Raw genomic sequence first — 22007 nt, 5'->3', positions numbered from 1 at the left:
GCTTTACTGGAGGGTAAAAAAGTAGAATGTCTAGACCGAACAACTTGAAAAAAATATGTGTAAAGCTGACTTTATTGTAAACACCAAATCTTGGTAGCTCCTATAGGCTTTCCTGGTATAGTACAAGGCTGGGATTTCACGAAGAATAGCTCTGCAAAGCTGATCAGCTCTGGGATCCATGCTGCAAATTCAATTGCACTCCATTCCCAGTGGAAGCTAAAAAAAATGCCCCTTTAGGAAATTTCCTCAAAGGAACACTTCATTCAGGATTAGAAAGACCCTCTGTTTCCATGAGCAGGTCAGTCAGAAAGCACAGAGAGCAAGGGAAGGTCACTTTCTGAGGCCAGTCAGAGCATTTCTGCCAGTTGGGAAGCTGACCACTCACGGACAGGGTGACGATGCTTTACAATAACCAGAAAATACAGATAGGTTTATCTTTCAAAATAAATCCAATAAGAAGCAAACAAAGAGCATCCGAGTGTATATTTAGCATGCAAATAAGCAGACTTAGATAGTGGATAATCCCAGTTTGTACACTCCCCAAACCCTCTCATTTTGGATTTAATTCCTTCTAAGATGTGCCAGTCAGAAAATCTTTAAGAATACTTGTTAAGAAAAATGCAAACAACAGTTTAAAAAGATGCCTAAGGCAAGCAGAGCAGTGACCCCAACCATCTCACAGCACTGAAGTCGACATTCAGCCAGAACCAAACTCAGCAAACTATTCCAATCTCCCCACTTATTCCCTAGAAAAGTCTGGAAAGCGGTGCAGTTCTTTGTGGCACCCAGCAAGCGACCAAACCTAAATTCAACAATTGCTGGTATGTCCTCCTCTAATGTCTCATTATGCAGTTTCTTTTTAAAAAGTTCCTGAATTAAAAACTGAAATCTAGCTCACTGTAATTTTACAAGTCTGTACCTGCTGTTCAGCAAGCATAAATAAATTATTTGGCATACTGCAAAAAACAGTAGGCTGTTACTGTTAATAGAAAACCTCAAACTATTTCATTTCGGAGATGTTTGCTTGGCTACCCATATTGCCTTATCTGCTGCTTTACCTCTGCAAACAATACTTCTAAAGATCATAGTATAAAATGTTGTATTAAATATGGTGAAAAACTGCATTTTTTTCCACACTGTGACGAATTTCTGGGTGTGCACAGGACAGCCTGTACTCCACAGCTCTAATTAAAGGCCACATGTTGTCCATGAGTCATGAAATAGATTAAGGTGGTGAGAACAAAAGCATTTTTCCCCCCTCTTTAGGAAAGAAAAATGCAGAAGTGAAATCCTTTAGAATCTACTTACAGGGAAATAAAACCACGCTCTACTTCAGTTGCATAAATATCGTGGGACTTCTCAGAAAGAAATCATAGGAAAGTGAATCACAGCCCACCTGTTCCTGACACCTCTCGTCGATATGTCACGATGTGATTTGCATAGACAGCGCTTTTACACCTAGCTGTAATTTACTTAATTCTGTCGAAGTTGTTGCAAACCATGCGTACGTTACCAGTGTGGTGTGAACCTCAGCTCTCAGCCATCCCCTAATAAGCCAAAACAGCTACTGGCAGCGACACGTGACAAACACACACACATGGAGGATTTAGTACCTACCTTGTGCAAGAAGCTGTGATTCAACTTCAGTAATGAAATGTATGTATGCATGTGAATTTGAATCTTCTTTTTAGGGTATATATTCTTAGGCATAGAAAGGAACAGACACTGACAGAAGAGAAAGGCTTGACAATTTAATAATTACTAAGAACAAACCATGGCTGTTATAGGTACTCAACTGAGAATAACTCCTGAGAAAGATGTGCCAAGGTCAGTAGACACTAAGGCTACATCTGTATTAGGAGATATCCTTGGGGACTGTCAGAGATGTATGATGTGGAAGCCCACCTCCATGTCAGCCAACCCTTTGGGCTTCTAAAACCATCCAGACCTGCTGCTGGAGGTAGCCACTGGATAGCTCGCAGCCCCGAGCTGTGCTTGGGAGGAGTGCTGGTTGGTGCTGCCAAACAGCTTCAGCACTGCAAAGCGACGCCCCAAGGTGTCTGGTCGCTATTTAATTTACCATGGTTTAAGTCAGATGCTGTTCTCCTTTTATTGAGAAAGCCTTCATGGACAGGGGCAAAATAAGAAAGCAGTTTCCAGCTCCTGTTTCCATAGGAGCTTGCAATTAACTGGAACAGCTTGGTTAGCATAGTTACAGACTAATACGGGATGATCCCTGCACTTTTGTTACAAAATAACAAAATTAAAATAATAATAAAAACAACTATTCTCACAGCTTAAGACGAACACCTGGTGTATGGCTGAGGGTAAGTGGTACCCAGTGGAGAGTGGAGGAGGTTAAATCCATGACTTGGGCCCGAGGTGCTGGAAATCAAGTACGACATTCAAATACTCAACGTGATCTTCATTTTTCTTCAACTGTCATGGTTGGTAATTTATTTTTTCTTCATTTTATTACATTCAAACGATCCAGAAAGAGATTTTAAAACGTATGGTAACATAAAGTATTTGTTCCTGACCCTGTCTATTTCATCGTGTCTAGTCTCAGTAAACTTCCCATAAATGCACGCTTACCCATCCTTCAAAAAATATGAAATAAATTCAGTATTTGGTGAATGTTTTATCTTCCAAGCAAAGAGAAAAAATAATTCAGAATATACTGCAATGAAACAGCTATCAGCTTTTCAAAGGACATTTGGTGCTTTTTTTTAAATTTTAAAATCTTAAATCTCAAATAGACCATTAAAATGATGAGGTCTCCTCTGATCCTACGAAACACAGAAAAACTCCAGGTTTTCAGTACCACATTTAGATCACTTTCAACTCATTTAGCATCTTTCTGCATATGGCCTTGCTTCCTGCAAATGGCACTGCTTTCTGCAAACAAATGGCTTTGAACATTGCTACACTGCAAAGTGCTTGAGGATCAGCTGATATTAACAGTATGCAGAAATGTATCTCAAAATACATTTGTCATCTTCTGAAAAATGACTGTTGATATAGCTAAAACTAGGAGTAATTTTCTGTGATTTGAGGAATTTTTCATAGCTGTGCATGAACGACAGCATGCATCTCCTCTGCTTGCACTGTCACTTACTAATACAGCTTAAATGGAGACGAATACAGCTTGATCATTCAAGCTGATCTGTATTTTTATTTGAACTGATAGAAGCTTTTACAATTGCGTTGTTGCAACCAATATTACTTCTTTCCCTAATACAAATCACATGTCGTCTGTAATCCAATACTTTAAGCTCAGAAAATAAGCATTTTCAAATTTAGACATGTCTTTTACTTTTTGTTTCAGTTGTAGATGATTACAACACGCCAGAAGAACAAAGCCAAACAAATGCACAGAGCACTGGGGAGATGTTTTTATGAGGTCTGCTTTTATTTTTAGTGCGAGGTAACTTGGAGAAAATTCTATGTCTGGATCCTTAATTTCCAGTAAAGGGGCATAAATATAGACTTAAATGTGATTACATTATAGCTGGAAGTTTACACATGCAAGAGTGTGGTTTCCAAAAACAAGTGCTGCTTAAGGTCCCTCTACAATACCAGAACTGCCTAAGAAAATGCAAATCTCTTCTCACATGATACAAGAGGCATTATTAAAAGAAAGAGGCATCTGTCCTGAAGGATACTGTTTCATAAAGAGAACACTGATACAACAATCCCTAAAATATTTTAGGCCACTCATCAACATTTCTTGCAGACTAAAGCATGTCCTTGCCATCCAGCTCTAAATAAATCAAATCAAAGCCTTTTCCACTTCTAGGCAGTAGCATTTTGTAAATCAGTTATTGCCTCTGATGACCATGGATTCATGGATCATAGCAGGAGAACCCCCAACCCTCTGAGTGTCCAGAGGGACATAACCATGAAGGACTTCACTGAGATCATTAACACAGATTATTTTTTTGGGTGCCTAACCAAAGAGCTTTTCTCCTGTTATGTGCACTTTTTTTTTTGAGTCAGTCCTACAGAATTATTGACCTAAATTTCAAGGTTTATTCTATCAATGGCTATTCTCCAAGCTGCTTAAAGTCTTTGCAATTAAAAAAGTAAGTATTTGAGTTAGGAACAAGTCAAACTGGTAGACGTGTTATTTTTATAACTGAAGACCTCTGGAAAGGTATTAAACGTGGCTACCCTTGTATCTCAGTGATTCCCCAGTAGGTATGGTTTTCTATGAAGATTCTGATGGAAGGAAAGCTATTCTTTTATGATAAAAGCTGATCTGGGATCACTCTGTAGTGAATTAGATTTTTCTACATTTTTGTCCATTAGCATCAGCAATGGGCAGAGAGGCACCTTGATCATTCAGACAAAACTGCTGGACCGTAAAACTACTCTCTTGTGCTGTCTTCTCTTCTGAAACTGCTCTGGGCATCTTTGTTGCCCACCGAATTCAAGGCAGAAATCCAGGCAGGGTTGCCAGCAGAGGAATGCCATCTTTTAAACACCCAGAACAAGGGACAAGGCTTGAAGAGGCAGCTGAATCTGCCAGAACACCAGCTTCTCCTCATCGCCCGCACAATGATGGCATTGTTTGGGAAACCAGCCCACCACACTCAATCTCCCTTTCTGCAAACCCGACTACAATGAGGAGAAAAGCCAGGCCCAAAGAGCTGAGCTTTCAGTGACAGCCCTATAACCACTTGTCCCAGCTGGATAAATCCAAGCGACTCATTTCGTATGGAATTTGTTTGCGTGCTATCTCGCAACACCCAGAAACCGGGAAGGAAATTAAAAAAAAAAAAAAAAAAAGGCAAAGGAAGATTTTAGAAGTCTTTAACTGAGGTCATGAAACACACAATTCCCAAACCCGCCTTTGAAATGCCACACAGTTTACAAAATGGAAAAGTTGTAAGTAAGTTGAACATTGTGTTGTTGTATTTTACACATAAAGAGATTGGCTGCCTCTAGAGTTTTTCGAAAAAATGCCAAGATTTTTCTTTTTAAACCAGTTTAAATAAAATAAAAAAAAAAAATAAAAATCCTTACTGCTGATTTTGACCGACCAGATTGAGAAAGAACTCTTGGATATCAACCTTTTACATGTGTCAAACCCTCAAATTCAGAAGGCAAGAAGTCTGGGACTCTAATTCTATTATCACAAATGAGATTTTCAGCAAGAACATACTACAATCTGAGAACAGGAGATAGCTTAACTTTATTTAGACAGCTCCTGAACTTCCACCACGGTTCATAGGCACATATCATGAAATACTCCAGCCCCCCAAATACTCAAAAGACTAGTTTATCAAAACAAGCCACAGAACAGTCTTTCTAGTGGGAGACAGTGCTTAAGACTCTGGTCATGAGTAAGACAGAAGGATCACTTTAAAAAGTAGGGTTTAACAGACATAAAAAGAGGAAACATTTGGCAAAGGAGGTTAGGAGGCTGCTCCCAGGTTCCTAAAACAATAAGGTCCAGGGATGGCTGTGAGAAGAAGAAGGTCAAGAAAGAAGTGGAGAAGAGACCAAGCTGAAATCTAATCATCACATGAGAAGACCACAGCAAGGGTCTGTCAATGAAGGCAAGAAGGTACATCCTGGGGCAAAAAGGTCAACATGTCATGTGAATTGCAGTAAAGATCAGAAATGATGTCTGAAAAACAGGAAGGTGTGAGATTGCCAAAGCTTGGTGATGTCGCAGAGAGATGGAAAGTTCGGTCTTCCCAAAATCTGAGTCCAAGATAGCGGTCAGACAAGCAAGAGGGCACACCAGGGAAAGATGGCAGTGGGAGAAGTCAGAGCTGGAAGTAACTCTGGAAATCATCCACTGGCAGGTGACAATTGAGGGAACTTAAAAATTTCCAGTGCAGTGGTTCCCCAATGGAGCATCACAAAGTCATAATCGCCAATTACAGCTCTCCAAGGGGTCATGGCTGGAAGGGTCACCATTAAGAGCATACCCTTTATTAGCAGTATATTGCTTTTGGCTGACAGACCATTGGTCTACTACAAAATAGTTCAGCAGTTGATGCTTCTGAGACAGAAAACTGAAGAACTGATCATCAGGGAACAGCATCAGCAAATAGATAAAAGAGACACTTAAGGGGACATTAAATGAACAGTAAACAAAGTGGGAGGGAGAACATAAAGAGCCCTGAAAGCCAAGAGAAGGAAAACCTGCTGAATCAAAGGCAGTAATCAAGCCCAAAGCTCAAGGACAGAAAGCTGTCCCTTTGCACCAGAAGGATACTGCTAATGACCGCCGTGATGGCAGCTGCACTGGAGCTCAAAGCAAAAGAGAAGGAGACAGAGAACTAGAAGAAAACCAAGGGAGAGACAGCACAGAAAAAAACAAACAAACAAACAAACAAAAACACACAAAGGAATAGGGCCCTAATTAGAGAAACAAATACGAAATGAGGAGAGTTTTCTGTTCATGTTTCTCATGAGAAACAAGACTGCCATGAATTTGAAGGAATCGGTAAACAAGTCAGAAAGGAAAAAGGAAAAGACTTGAGAAAAAAATATCAGAACAGAGGTAGGTCCTGCGAAGGAGGAAAAAGGAATGAATTTCAGGTCTAGCATTACAGAACAGATAGCAAATCAGGTAGAGAGAGAAATGGGCGAAATAAGAGTGAAGAGAAAATGGAAACAAGATCAGAGGGAAAGATGGGGGAAAAAGAGAATTAACATTTGATTAGGATGATGTTCTAGTCTAGTTTATTAAGAACTAATTTTTCTTTAATAATTTTCTTTAATAATTTTTAAAATGATTTTGTAATCCAGTGATAATAAGCAAGGTTGCCTCTCCCCATCCCAACATAGTTTGGCCAACTGCAGTAAAATTGCAAATATAGCAATCTCCAAGAAGATCAAGTTCTTTGAAATTGCTTGGAAACGTGTGTTCAAGTAAAAGAGAAGTAAGAGAATGTGTGTTCAAGTAAAAGAGGAATAAATACATGTGGTTCTTAATGAGAAGAAAGCCTGTGACATGACTTCTTATTATTGTTCCCTATTCACCAGAGAACCAGCATAGAACTACAACACCATACCAAGAAGAAGCCTTCAGTGCAACTCATACTTCCTAATAAAGCAGGGTTAACCACCTGAAAGGCTGAGATCCTCAGAAAATGAGGCTTCCTCAATGGCTATGCTCAATGTTCAGTGCTTATTTAAGCTCGCAAAGCAACTGACTAAATTTTGTATGAAGAGAAAGAGAAAAAGAAGCATGAAGAAAGAATTAATAGTGAGAACACACAGTGAAACTAGGCTTGAGTAGAGGCAGGAGCCTAGATGATTAGAAATAGAGTAAAAGGTGGCAGCTTTCTTATGGTACAAGAGCAAGCATAGAGCAAAGGTGAAGGACCAGAAAAACAAATTGTCAGCAAGGAGGTTTCTGAGGCTATTCCTGGTGTTGTGGTCACATAGTGCTGTCTGCTGTCATCCAGCACAGCATTTCTGTTGACCTGAAAGCTTATAAAACCCTCAACAGCAAATGTAGTGCCTGACCATCCACTAACAGTACCACTGATTGACTCATCATGTTCTCTGCCATCATGTTCTGCTGGCGCTCACTAAGGAAGATGATTCAATCAGTGGAATAACTTAATTAAATTCAATTAAATCCTAGTCAAACCTGTTGAAGAGTTAGTGTCAACTAACCCAAATATTGCCAGTCTTAAGTAGTCACGTTATTGATTTGGAATCTTGTTGTTTCTCATAGAGTGACAGGTTTTAGACGCAATTCACCTCTCTTTATTTTTTTAACAGCAGCTACTGCTAAGTGCTGAATTGCCCCATCTTGCAAATTAGCAAATAAGTGAACACAATTTCTTTTTGCTGTTGAATAGCAGCCACCACATTACAAGATGGATTTCTTCAGGTATTTTGACAAGTGCAGTCTTGTTTTAATTGTTTACAAAAATGCTTTGCAGTATGCCAATAAAAGCCCTACAGTATATTTTAGCATATTTTTCAAAAATAATGAAGTCTTAGGAACATGTGACCTTGCTGCCACAGTCTGCAATTATGTCTGTACTTAGAGTGAGTGTGTGGGCGAGTAAATGACACCACCATTTGTGTGTTAGTATCCAAGTAAAGAATGAGATAAGATTTCCTATTTAATGAAAGCAGCTCTAGCATATTCTTATCACAGATTTTCCTAACAGACGCATTTCAATAGCTCTGTGGCATCTAAAAGAAAAAAAAAAAAATAGACATGGTGATATCCAAGCAAAACTTTGCTTCCAAAACGAGATTCTAAAACAGAGGTGAGCTTCAATAGTTACTTGCACTACCTCAGTATCTTGAGTTTATAAAACAGAGGGGAAAACAGACTCTAATCCTATAGCTTTTTGCCTAATGACACAAAGCCAAGACCATGATATTTAATTTCACTACAAAAGGCCAGTGGCATGGAATACGTTGCAGGAAGAAAAGAGAATGTAAAAATACCTAACAGTATCTGAAAGATATTAAATTTTCTACAACTAAACCATAAAAATATTTTTTATTAATTTTATACTTTATTACTTTTTATTAATTCTAGTAACTTTATTTACACAAATGTAGCACCTGTCACTTTTTCATCACGTATTAGGATCTTCACTGTACTAAGTACTAGACAACTATTTTAATTTGAAGGATTAAAATCATAGATATTTTGTCTAGTTGTTAGAAAAGAACATTGTATCAGGCTACCATAACTAATAAAGATAACCATGAGACCATCTGCCCTATTATATATTTTCTTTAGCATTTTTAGCCCTGCCTTCTTCCTTGCACACATGCTGCTCACTGTGTATGCACCCTTAATTATTGCCATACACACATGGTTTAGTTGACGTTGCTTCTCTGATGTGTATCTCATCTTTAGATACATTCTCTTACTTTAGAACTGCATATCATATTACTGCATCCTACGGATAGTCCATTCATACTCTGACAATCACAGCACTAGAAAGTAGCTAGCAGATGTGCCAGCACTGTAGCCTGCCAGATTAAATTTCATGAATACCATCCTGCTAATCCTCAAACTCCCAATTTGATTTGAAATTAGTTAGAGACTATGCCAAAAATTTCCAGATAATCAGGTCCTTCTCCCACAGAAAAAGCAAGGCTCAGAGCAGACAATGACTACGTGAGTTCTCAGGGTATACCTAAATATGGACAGTGAAGAGTCTCAAAGCATTTTCACATTTTATAGGATTATCTCTGCATATACAACCACTTTCTGATGTTGGTCAATACCTATGGAAGACCCTGATAGATATACTTTGGCAGAAGTTATGAAGGACAATAATTCCAGGCATGATGGTCATTTACTTGGCTTTACTCATGTATCAGAATTCATTCACACAAGAAAAGCACAGGTGTCTTTGCAGACAATCAAGTCACACCATACTTCACTGCCTAGCCGCTCTCATAAATGAAATGTGTTACTATAAAAAGAAAGGGAGATGATGGCACTCACCTTACATCCCTCACAAGCACTGACACCATAGTGATATCCAGATGATTTGTCTTGACAGACAAAACAGGGCTTGTAAACACGAGGGGGTGGAAGTGGTGAAGGAGGACTTGGAACAAGTTCCTCAGAACTGGTGCTCTGAGTTTCAACTGCTACAAAAGAAAAAAGAAATATAAATGAATGATTCATGAATGAATTTCAAATAACCAATCATTTACTATATTAAAACTATCAAACCAACCCATATCTATCTTTGTAGAATACATGCTCACTTGTCCTTCCTAGAAAAATTTAAGGGGAACTAAAGAAAGGCAAACAGTGAAAGGACTACATGCTATAGTTTTAAAAGCATATTTTAAACTAACTGGGATGTAATGTATCATAAGCCAGCTACCAAACACCACAAAAGCTTCATCTGGGCTCATATTCTGGTTTTAGCCAGAATTACAGAGTATTTCTGGAATTACATGGGATCCATGTGTGCACACTGGACATAAGCTTGAATGGGAAAGCATTAGCGGTATGCATGTTTCCAATCTATCCCTAGACTTGGAAGAGCTCTTACATCTTTTGCCTTAATCTACAATAGGTAACACTTTCAACGTCCAATTCTGCCCCAAAAAGATGGGGAAATGCATCAAGACATATGCAAAGAGACAAAAGAACAAGTACAGAAGTGAAAATTACAAGAACAAGCCTTCTCTTTGTTTCATCAGTAAAAGTAGAACAACTCAGCAACACCTCCTTATCAACCCTCGAATTTGTAACATCAGGAAACCTCTCTGAGAAAAAGCTATTAGATATTATGACCCCATGTCCTTTATTGCCTTAATATTTCTGGATGGTCATTTGTTTTGAACCTGCTGAAGAGCCAGTCATCCCTTTCAGTGAGAGGACATGAAAGCTCTACGATGCGAGATAAGACGTGAACTAGATCTTTTCAAAACATCTGCATTAGTTTTCGGTGATACGCTGTCATCATTCCTCACATTTATGGTAGATGTGCAATACATTTTCATGTTTCACCTAGCTGTTCTGCTGCTTCTCAGATAAATCCCTCCAACTTTTCAACAGATACACAGAAATGACAGAATCTGTGAACTCCGATCTATCCAGAAATATTAGGCACTATCAGCAGAGCTAAATCTCCAGAGTACTAACAGCAGGCCCTGCAGAATATTACTCAATGGAAAATCTTAGACAAGATTTACTGTACATGATATTTTTCAGATTACTGAGATGATACATTTGTATTAAAGCCATGATTCATTGTCAGCTCGTGTACTACAGAATTCACAGAGGGGAACACGGAGCACGATACAACTTCTGATTACTTGGTAGAGAAGGGCCAATTTCTGCCATTTTCGCTTGGGTTAAGCTACTATCAACTTCAAGGACACATTTTTTAGAAGAAAATAAATTCTGAAGCGAAACGTTAAAGGCACTGATTCTAAGCAAAGAAATGTCTTTTCAACAGGAACAACTTACTTATATATCTAACAATAATGAGGTTTGTGTGAAAGAACAGAAAAGCAAAATAACGTATGGCTCAATAAATTGTGATTTTAAAACAATGTCCAGAACTATACTTAACTGTTTCAGCATTAAATATGCTGAACCTTGACAAACCAAATATCTACAGCTTCCTACTGAATCAAGCAAACTTTAATGAAGTTTTTTTCTTAATGAAGAAAGAAGAGAGAATGATCATTTCTTCTCAGTAGTAATTTTTGGTATTTAAGAGAGACACAGAGTGCTCCATTATTGATTTCTGCACAGTCATCCTGCTTAAATCAATAATCTATTAGTACTTCTAAATTAAAGTTAGATTCATCAAATGCCCTTGAGAGGCCTCAAACAGCCTGCGCATTATTTCATGCTAGCACAAGTATTACAGGGGCTTCCAATCAGCCTGTGGAATGATAAAATTTTAGCTTTAAAACTCTAATATCAGCAGACAATGTGTTTCGTATTAGCTCATTCAACTCTCCAGTCAGTCTGAAAGGCAGTTTTTAGGCTTCCCATGGGAAAACAAGGTTGTGTCATTCAATAAAACAACTGCACTCCTGCAATCCTTCCCTGATTTCGGTTTGGGAAAAGCAGTCTTTGAGGAATAATGCCGATACACTGCAGCATTTTTGAGGATTTCATTCGACACAAGCACCAGCATCCAACAGCAGTGTTCACACCGCAGGCCATATGTACAACACAGCTCTGTCACGCACTGGCCAAGCACCAGCAACTTGGGATGTTCAGAAGAGGTTAAGCAACCAGCTCAGTTCATAAAGGAAGGAAGAAAGAGTAGGTAGCAACTGAAGATCTGAAGATGCCACTACAAATTTAATTTTTTTTCTGGCCAATGTGAAAAGATATGCGCGAGTAAAAAAGCCAGCACAAACTAGAACACCCTCCCCAAAACACTCAGACATATACGCTACTGGAAGAGCTCAATCTATTCTATATAATAATTGTGTTGGATGAGCAACTGTCTAGAGGTTGAGTTTTTGTAGGAAAACCACATTTGGGAACGTTCACTCATAGGCAAAGTGTACGGACAGCTTTCTGGGGTAGGCTCCAACCCAGGTTAGACAAGCCCTACCCTCCTAGACCAGCTTCTGCCTCACTCATCTTCCTTGGATTTAGCCTTTTAAACTCCTTACTTGAAAATGCATGTAGTGCCATTCAAGCTTCCTGGGTTTAGAGCCCTGTTTTTGTATCACACAGGTGAAGAACAGAAGCAGAGCCTCTTCTCATCTACGCAGGCCTGCACATGGAAGCTAAAATAAAACAGGGCGGGCGGGCACAGCTGACATTTCCAAGAAGGAATTTGTAAAGTAGCCTTAAAATTTCAGGAACAACTCAGTCAAAGCAACTCCTTTCAAGGTCCTGCTGTCTCTTCCAGCGGGATGTGACACGATTCACCTGAGAAAACAGAGCCTCAGCGCAGTCACAGGACACCTGAATGCTGCTTAAGCACACAGGGACCCTCCAACAATAGGTCACTTCACAATTCCTAAGATGTCTGAAATATTTCGAAAGGTTAGATAAAGTAGCAGATAAGATCTTGAAAAGCACAGCGTGCTTTGTGAGAGCTAATTTACTGCCAGCTAAACCATGTTGACAGATAGAGGTATTTCACTCGGTGACCAGCTAGAAGCAGGCATTATGAAATGCCTTTCGTTTCACTAGGAACCTAGATTATTAAGCTTGTATGTTAATGCACACTTTGGACAGTGGAGTCTTAAAAGAATAAGAAGTTGTAAAGCAAATGGCATTTCCTGGATCGCCTCAAGGGAATTGTGAATACTGAGCTCAGGGTCCCTGGTGGGAAGCAGCAATTTCAGCTAATTAGGGTGAATAGCAAAGTGTTGCATTTGGTCAAAACATTCTGTTAACCCTCATTTTTGTTGGCACCAACAAGAGTCTGGATTTTTTTGCCTCCTTTTTTTTTTTTTTCTTTTTTTTTTTTTTTATGAATTCACTGCAGGAGTGCAAGGCACACAGCTCACATACATTAGGCAGAAAGTCAAAGGAAACGCCAAAGTTCAACTAAAGTACAAGTAATTAGAACCAGATTCTCTGCTGCTTGTATGTGTGCATTTGATTGTAGAAGTTATTTATAAGCCTCCAAACATTTGAAAAAATAACTATATACTGTAGATCATTTAATTTTTATGTCTAGTCTGGAAAAAAAAAAAAAAGTCTGCTTTTAATCATCTTCCAGGAAAGAGCCAGGAACTGGGAAAGTGGGTCTCAATTGTTTCAATACAAATTTCTCTCTTTCATGTGCCACATAAAACTATACTATAAAATTAAATCCAAAATAGCGTTGACTCAACCCCCGCCCCGTTGTTTTTTTTTTTTTTTTTTTTAATAAAAAACCTCTTTGAATTTGTCATGCTTAAATAGTTTGCATTGTTACGAGTTTTTTTTTTTTTTTTTTTTTAAACCGTTGTTTGGAAGACAGACAAGGGGGAAGAAAAGCGCGAGAGAAAGAAAACATTATGGTGGAGCCTTGCCAGCCTTGACTTAGTAACCTGGCCATGACCCTCCAGCGAGTGTGTGTTTGACCCGGTCACACATGGCTCTGGCTGCGGACTGTTGCTGGGTTATACGGCCCAGATATTTTTACCATATACACAACAGGTGCGGGTCAGAGACAAGAAAAAAGGCGAAAAACAAAGTCTCCGCTTTGCGTGAAGACCCTGATTTTCCCCCCTTTCAAAGATAACGACAGAAGCAAAGGAGTGGGGATACGATTTCAGTGATTGACGTCCCCGTGCTCGATCGCTGCTCTGCGCCGGGATTTACGACGGATTTGCTGCGCGGAGGTCGAGTGGGCTGAGGGCAGGAAGAAAGAGGAAAAGGCTCGGGGGAAACAACACGCCAAATGTTAATCAACTTGCATTGAATTACCGACCTGCAACATCCGAGCCGCTATCAGAAACCTTTCCTCGCAGGGCTGGGTATGCATTGAGGTGCAGGAAGGAATGTTTTTTGTTAGCATGAGCGCAGCATACCTGCATTAAAACACAGGCTGCCATAGCTCCAGATTGAGTATAGCTATCGGGATTTTCGTAAGTACTTATGGGAACATGTCCTCCATTTTAGCGTCCCCTTTTTAACACTCCCGTCCCGCTAGCTGCACACATCTGTCTTAACACCACGGCGTTACGTAAGTTATTGTATTTAGTTCCTCATCACCATTTTTCCAGCTTTAATTTTAATCAAGCTATAGTTCAACTCTACAAGACTATCTAGGTATTAAAAGAAAAAAAAAGGTGTGACTTAGCCTTGAAAGCAAAAACAAACAAACAAAAACCAAACATAAACCCCAAATCAACACTCTATGTCTTCAGGTTTGCTTTTACTATGAAAAAGGGACTTTTTCAACAAGAACATCAAAAGACTACACTTTATGATCTGGCCTATAGTTGGGGCGCCCAATCCCAAATGATCTCTTTCTGTTATTTGAAAAGTTCAACAAGTATCCCCCAGATTTTTGCCGCGTACAGTTTGGGATTCCTACAGCACAATTAAAAACAAAACAAAACAAAACAAACAAACAAACAAACAAACAAACAAAAAAAAAAAAAAAAAAAAAAAAAAAAAAACACAACAAAACTTAGACAAAGTAGAGGTTATGGGGATCAGAAGCCCAAGCTGCAAGCCCTTACTAATGGACAAGCTGCACACACAAGGTCGCCTCGAAGGTGCCTCGGCCGAGGTCATTTTCAGAGTCATGCCTATGGCACAGGCTCCTGCTGCCAGCAGCTATCTCAGACAAGGTGCAAGCCCTGATACTTGGCAGAAGTCTAAAGCTGAAGTGCCTTTGCTGTGAGGACTTTTGTCAGTAAAAAAAAAAAAAGCGATACGGACAGCTGGCTTCTGTCCAGCCACAGCTGGGAGAAGAGTGGGCCTGCTGAACTCTGTCCTGTGCCTTGCGAGCACAAGCAGCAGTTCAGCACACACTTTGCTCTGATATCCTTACCCTAATGAAGTTCTAACTACAAATTTGGCCGTGCTCCACTGAAGACATGCACACAACCAAGTAAGTATTTTCTTCTCCCTACCCTTCTGCATCTTGTGCGTTTAGACCAGGCTGTTTTGGGCCAGGCCATCGCTTGGTCACTGCTCCACTGACGATGCATGCAGGGTCAGGAGCTCCTTTCTCCAACCATTTTGTTGTGTTTAGACTGTAGGCTATTTTGGGCAGGGTCTCAGAATAAGCTGTACAGCAACCAGCGCTGCAGGACCTTCAAGCGCTACTCCAATGCAAATAATAGGAATGAATGATGGAGATCTTGCCAAGTCAAAAGATGTTTGAAAGAATGAACCTTGAAAAGCATCCATAACCTTGAGGGGAGTCATTACTTGCAAAGCAGGTCCTCGGAACGCTTTCATTTGAACTATTTTAGCATTTCAGTGCTAAAATGCAGAGTAACTTCCAAGGAGGAGTCTCAAAAAGCAGTTTCTTTAGATTCAGCAAATGCATTTGCTGCCATGTATGCAAAGTCATATTGACAAACTTGAGTGCCAGAAGAAGCGTTCACGCCCATCTACTGCATCTCCTCCAGTTCAGAGCTGGGAGTGAGGTGCATCGTATTCCTTCATGCCTTTCATCAACAAAATTGCCAGGTTTCAGTTGCAAATGTGTAATGCTAACCAGCAGTCATGTAACAGAAGCCAGAGGAGCCAGCGGGTACTGGCCTCAGCCATATGACAACAGTAGAGCCCGCTGGTGCCTTTGTTCCTATCAGGTGATTAGGGCCAGAACATGAATATTCAACACCTTACTACCAGCACAGATAGCAGAGCTATCCAGATTTGTTTGCTGTAAGTTAGAAGCCACCAGCATCTATCATTTGTTTATCCTTTTGCTCCTGTCTAACACTACTTCTGCTCCTCAGCAGCTTACTAACTTTTTCACTCACAGCACAGATTTATTATTCCCACAAATATCCTCTCTTGGTTGCCCAGTGGGTGGTTTTTTAGCAATATCCTTTTCTGCTACACCACAAACAGTCTGGTCTCTTAATTAATCCATTTGTTGAGCATGCAAATGGCGTTACCTGACTTTACAGCGCCGTTCATTAACACGCTGGAGGGGGCCCACCTGCCGGCACGTCTTCCCAAGTGACATTCCTGCCCAGATCACAGGTCCCTGCCCCTCTGAATGACTCTCCTCGGGCCCCACTGCCCCCGCCGTGCACTCCCAGGCACTCAGCAGGGCCAGCAGTGCTCTGACCCTGCCATATTTAGCAGCACGAAAGACCCTGCTCTGTTCTCCCGACCTGATCTGCGAGCACAGTCTCTGCTACTCCAGTACTTGAACATCCCACGAGCACTCGTATTTTTATCTTCCTAACACCCGAGTGAGATAAGGGGAGGGCTATTCTTCTTACTTTAGACATGGGAAGCAGAAGCAGTGACAGAGCTTGGTTAGCCTAGGTCTTAAATTCCTGGAAAATGCAGGCAGGACCCAACTGGGACTGTCAACAGCAAACAGGAACCTAACCAACCTAACTAACTAACTAACCGTAGCTCTACCACTGTCTTCAAAACACAGCCTTACGTCTCACCCCAAGCTACACATGGGACACACGACAGAGCAGGGAACTTAATTAAACCAGTGCTTAGCACCTCTAACGTGCTCTGATGGACTCCCGCTTACCAGGCCTGAGCATGCATCCTACTCAGCAGCCAGCTGCAAGACGGGCCAAGGTTTGGTGCCCCCTGTCCTCGAGAGCCCTCACCACTGATGGCAGGAGACTTCTATAACTGATTTCTATAAAACCACCCCCCCATATATTCAAGCAGACATGAATGTCCTGGCAGACAGGCGGCCTGTCCTGAGAGAATCAGCACGGCCGAGGCAGGAAGGGACCTCTGAGGCCACCTGGGCCACCCTCCTGCTCAAGCAGCACCACCTCCAGCAGGTTGCCCAGGACCATATCCAGATGGCTTTGGAGCATCTCCAAAAAGGGAGACATTGCAACCTCTCTGGACAACCTGCTCCGTGGCTCAGTCACCCTCTTGGTAAAGAAGTGCTTCCTGATGTTCACATGGCACCTCCTGTGTTTGTTCGTGCCTTTAACCTGATTCCTCTCCTGAAGGTGACCCAGCAACACCCGTGCACGTGTTGCTGTGTCCCACACAAGCATAAGCAGCACTAGAAACTGCCACAAAAATCTCTACATGTGGCTGTAGTGCCCAAGCCACCGGAGACTCACATACCACCAGGATGGAAGCCTGAATCTACCATGACAGCAGCTAAGAAAGTTGTCTTAGATACTGAGAACATCCCATCTGGAAATCACCAAAACCCAGGCTGAGTCAAATACTCAGAGGAGTAACATCTACTCCAGAGCTCCCCAGTTTGCAATGCCTGGCTCTTAAACCTCACTAAAAACCTGGAGAAGTGTGTATGACCAGTGCAGGAGCTTTATGCACGCCTGACCTTTCCAAAGCAAGCGATGCTGTTTGGGGGGCTGGGTTTGTTAGCATTGGTATCAGCACAGTGGTTCTGCATGTGGGTTTATGCGTATGAGTAGCCAGAGAGACACAGTTACACCTGAGCAAATGTGGAAGGTGGAAGCTTGCCGTGATTAATTGTGTTAGAGACGAGCACCGCGTCTGGTTACACCGGCGTTACTCTCAGGACGGAGTTAATGATGCGCTAGGAACCGAGAGCAGGAGGGTCTGGGGCTGCAGAAATGGTCAGGCAGCCACCAGAGGTGTTTCTGAGGGAGCTGGGGTGAAAGTAAGCGGACAGACAGGATGGCCGGAGGGCTTGGCAGTCACGGCGGGGTTTGCAGGGCAGCGGCTCATCACTTTGTATTAGGAGCCTACCTTCAAAGTGAAAAGGAAAACATGCTACATGAAAAAAAAATAAATCGTATGGAAAACTGAAGAAAAACATCCGAAAGATGCTAGCGCCCTGTTTTTTTCAGGTCGGTGATTTTCCACCCGGCCACTACCATGCAGAGCTCCATCCATCTTGAGTGAAATTCCCGTATTGCTGCAAAACTGAAAAATAGGATCTTCTTCATCAAAGAAGATCATGCTACCATTTGTGTGAATGTAGGTTTTCCTTTGAAAATGAAGTTTTCTTACAAGTCAAGCTCTGTTTGTTTTGCCAGCGAATTTCCAAGGTCAGATCCTCATCCGGAGCAAAGCGGCACAGGCAAAGCAGGCACAGCAGTTTACAGAGGATGGGGACTCCGGCCTCTTTATTCTTTATTTATGAAAACTGAGCCCATTTCTGTGGCCTACTGATACTACTGTGGCATCACAAATTCAGCACACCTTCCCCATGGGATCACTAATAAGAAAAAAGTCATGTGAGGGACAAAACACTTGAAAATAAAAGAGGTGTGATTCTATTTTCAGATCTGTTTTACAGTGTCATGACCCCAGCAATCCAAAAAAAAGACCCTTGATTTGTAAACGTAAATGGGAGAAAACTCAGATTGAGTCTCTTCAGTAATAAATAAAAATTGCAAGGATAACAACATTGTTACTGTAATCGCTGTATATCCAGATATTTTACTAAGCCATAAAGCCTCCATTTATATTTATTAAATGTTTTACTGTACTTTGAGTGCTTTTATCTTCAAATCTTTTCAAGCATCCAAACAGAATAATCCCGAGTATTACACTAAAGGCATGAGGGAATGAATTTGTTCTTCAAAACCGGTCTCCTACTCGAGATGGTAGTAGTTTCCAGTACTACTACGTCTGCCAATTTTTTATTTTTTATTTTTATTTCCTATGTATTCAGCATGTCCTTATGACGCTACTTATCATGACTTTTTGCCGTGGCTTGAATCCAGCAGCAGAACGAGTGTTTTCATGTCTTCAGTCACGTGCTGCTACCATACAGTCGGTCGGTACCGCATGGACACAACGCAACGCTGTGCTCTACATCTAATTTTATTTCTCAAACTTTAGGACCATTAACTCAGGACATTTTCATCTTTAGGTATTTTTAGATCTTAATAGAGTGGCTCAACAACAGCCAATTCAGCGATCAAAACTACTTCAAGTGAGTGCAGGAGCAGTTAAAATGCCTATCATGCCAATTAATTTGTATTACAGCCACGCTGCTGGATAGCACTAATTGATTTATATACCCTCCTTTCTATTCCCATTTACAAGGGCAATTATGAACTCCATCACATATGTTTAAATGGGTTGCATTAGAATAATATCTAGAAGCTGGGCCAAGGAGCTTAAAGTCTCGAAGAACAGGTAAATTCTTCTTTAATGTGTGTGTTATCAATCCGCTGCAAACAGCCTCCAAGGCAGGACACAGCACCAATACCTCAATTTCCATGGGCAGTTTGGGGTTGACTCCAACGATGAGCTCAAACGCTATTTTTAATTGTTTTAAAAATTGCGTATTATAGGCAGCAATAAACACTTACAAATTAGTATTATACCAGCCACTGCTCTCTCCGAAGCATGGTTTCCATAAACAAGTTGAAACGCATACATCTGTAAATAATAAGTATAAGTATGCTGAATTTAATGAATAAGGGCACTAAAAGAAATTGAACAGTAGGGGTTCAGCAATTAGAGTAACTGCCCATTTTATTAAAAATGTATTGTTTCCAGCTTTCGCTTTAGACGGCTGCTCTTGCTCTGCTAATTCCGAGTTTTGATTTCCTTAGAAGAGGGGGGCTCCTCTTTATTTTCCCTGACAGCCCCCTGTCACACAGTCACTCGCCTTTCTTTACAAGGCAGCAGACAATTGTTAAAGCTTATCTCATTGCTCGGGATCTCACTCCGGGGCCCTCGCTGCAGACTTTTTCTGGCGCTGTGCCGCTCAGAGGTATGTTTTTCGTTGAGTAAGGAAATCTGCTGAACCAGCAACCCCCAGCCGGCCTCCCCCAGCCCCTTTCTGGGGCTGGAGCTCACCAACCCTCCCGCAGAGCAGAGGGAAGAGCGCGTGTCCGGCTTCCCGGCGATGCCTCTGCGAAAACAGGGCCATTTGCTGAGGCTGGCAAGGCGCGGGGCTGCGAAATGGAGCCGCGCATTTCCTCCTCCCGCGGAGGGGAAGGCAGCAAGCCGGGAGGGAAAACCTCCTACCTTCTTGGCAAGGCAGCTTCCCACACCTAGCCCGTGTCCCGGGGAGCGTCGCCCGTGCCCCCAGCATTATTGCCGGGGATCTCTGGGGCTCCCGTGCTTGTACAGATGTGTTACGTGCGTGTAGCTCACCTCCCCGCTAAGCGTGAAGGCGGCGTACGACTATTTTTAACACCCGCCTAATTGCACCCACATTGCTACACTGCTGCAGCTGTGGGGGTTTAATTAAAACAATACATTATTTCCATTTAGACATGACATAATAACAGTAAAAAAAAAAAAAAACGGCTTTCATCGCTTGGGCTTATCTGCAACAAGAAGGGCAGGCAGCCCAAATCTTAACCTTCCTGACACCCTCTGCTGCGCATACGTACACGGCCTCTGAGACCAAAACAGGGCCAAACTCTCCTCTCCTCTCCTCTGTCCCATCAACGTGTCAGATGAGGTGGGAGCACTCCTAGGAGCAGCACACCTCACCATCTCCCGTGCTGACGCTAAGAAATCTGCATCCACATGGGATATTTAGAAACGGAGAACCACCAGCACCTTTGGAGGGGAGTGCAAATAAAATACACAGTCTGTCGAGCTGCAATGCTTGCCTGAATGGAAATTCAGTATTTCTGAACTGAATACCTGCTAGACAAAAGACGGTAACATAGTGGGGAAGGTAGCACGAAATCCTAAGACAGCACCAAATTCCTTCTTGTAAATCCACATCCTTGTCGCTGTGCTTACATAATATTTTATATCTCTCTCTCTAGATGTTTATGGGTGCAATTTACTTCCCCTTGGAGCACTTGACCTGGCAAGCACCACTACACCCTTTTCTCAGTAGGTGCAGGAGGAACAGAAAGCTGAGAAGGAGCTCGGTGTCCGAGAGCAAGGCGGGGGCAAAGCTGCAGCCGTGGCTAAGAGCAGATCTCTGCCCCTGCCTGGAAGAGCAAAGAGCAGTACAAGAAGGCTGGAGACAAGACGAGCACCGTGACCGGAGAGCACATTTTCCAACACTGTTCTCTGACTCTCTACCTGCAGTGGATTTTCCTGTTAATCCCTCGGAGTGATGAATGCTCATAATTTTATCTCTCTGTCATCTGTCAGTACGATTCTCACTTGGAAGAGGAAAAAATGTGCACACACTGTACTGCAGACAACCAGATACGTGCCAGCAGTATTTCCTAGTCGCCTGGTGTTTCTTATTCAACATCTACTTTGTGTTTTTGTTTTTACCCAGCTACCCTGCTCATGATTTACAGCATTATTCCACCGTACAAACAGGGAAGATGTCAACTGCACTTTACACAGAATATGACATAAAGGAAATATTTCAGAAGAGGAAATACTCCAAAGAGCTGGGCAAGCAACATTCAGGCCTGACCTGGTAACAAATTCAACACCTGAAGTCCCAAGAAACTTAAGGCAAAGCTTATGCTTTAAAAAAGGGAAAATACTTGTTTCAAGTGAGATTCAATTCTAGAAGATCTTTGATGACTGTGGTTTAATCATTTTGCAATGTCTATAATATGATTATCCAATATAATACATATGTATATTATATATGTTTCAGAAAATATGCAATCTTTATGGAAAAATAAAAAAATAATAATAAAAAAAACCTTTTCTTGCCATATTTGAGAGATTAGGGCCATCACTTTCTGTAGTAATTAAGCTTATTTGTACAAATGCTTTTCAGCTGTCACAGTCAGAAGGACATGTTAATGAGTGTAAATTCGTGCAGTGCCATCGTCCCGAATTTGCTGAAGGACAGCTTTAGGTCTCAGCTGACACTGAACCGATTCTGAAGCCACAGCAAAATATCATTGACAGTACACCAAGGCTACTCAAAAAAATTGAGGGCAGCAGTGGAACTGCCTGTAAGACTATCTATTTCGCTTTAAGGTCCAGAAAACCTCTGAGCTGCGGCACTAGTAATTCACGGAGTAACTGTGACAAGGCAGAGCAGCTGTTT

The 22007-nt window shown here is 41.5% G+C and overlaps 1 protein-coding gene across 8 annotated transcripts in view; it reads right to left on the bottom strand.

Annotated features, from left to right (window-relative positions):
* The window catches only part of RARB (retinoic acid receptor beta), a 320997-nt gene that overhangs the window by 56010 nt on the left and 242980 nt on the right, over positions 1–22007 (bottom strand). For all 8 annotated transcript variants that reach the window (XM_068674399.1, XM_068674398.1, XM_068674400.1 and 5 more), the window contains one exon: positions 9455–9603. In XM_068674399.1, coding sequence (XP_068530500.1) covers positions 9455–9603 — 149 coding nt within the window. The remainder of the gene's footprint in view (positions 1–9454; positions 9604–22007) is intronic.

The sequence above is a fragment of the Anas acuta genome, chromosome 2 (assembly GCF_963932015.1).
Source record: "Anas acuta chromosome 2, bAnaAcu1.1, whole genome shotgun sequence".
NCBI classification, from domain to species: Eukaryota; Metazoa; Chordata; class Aves; order Anseriformes; family Anatidae; genus Anas; species Anas acuta.
Note: the sequence above shows the minus strand (reverse complement) of the source record. Positions and strands in the feature narration are given on the sequence as shown.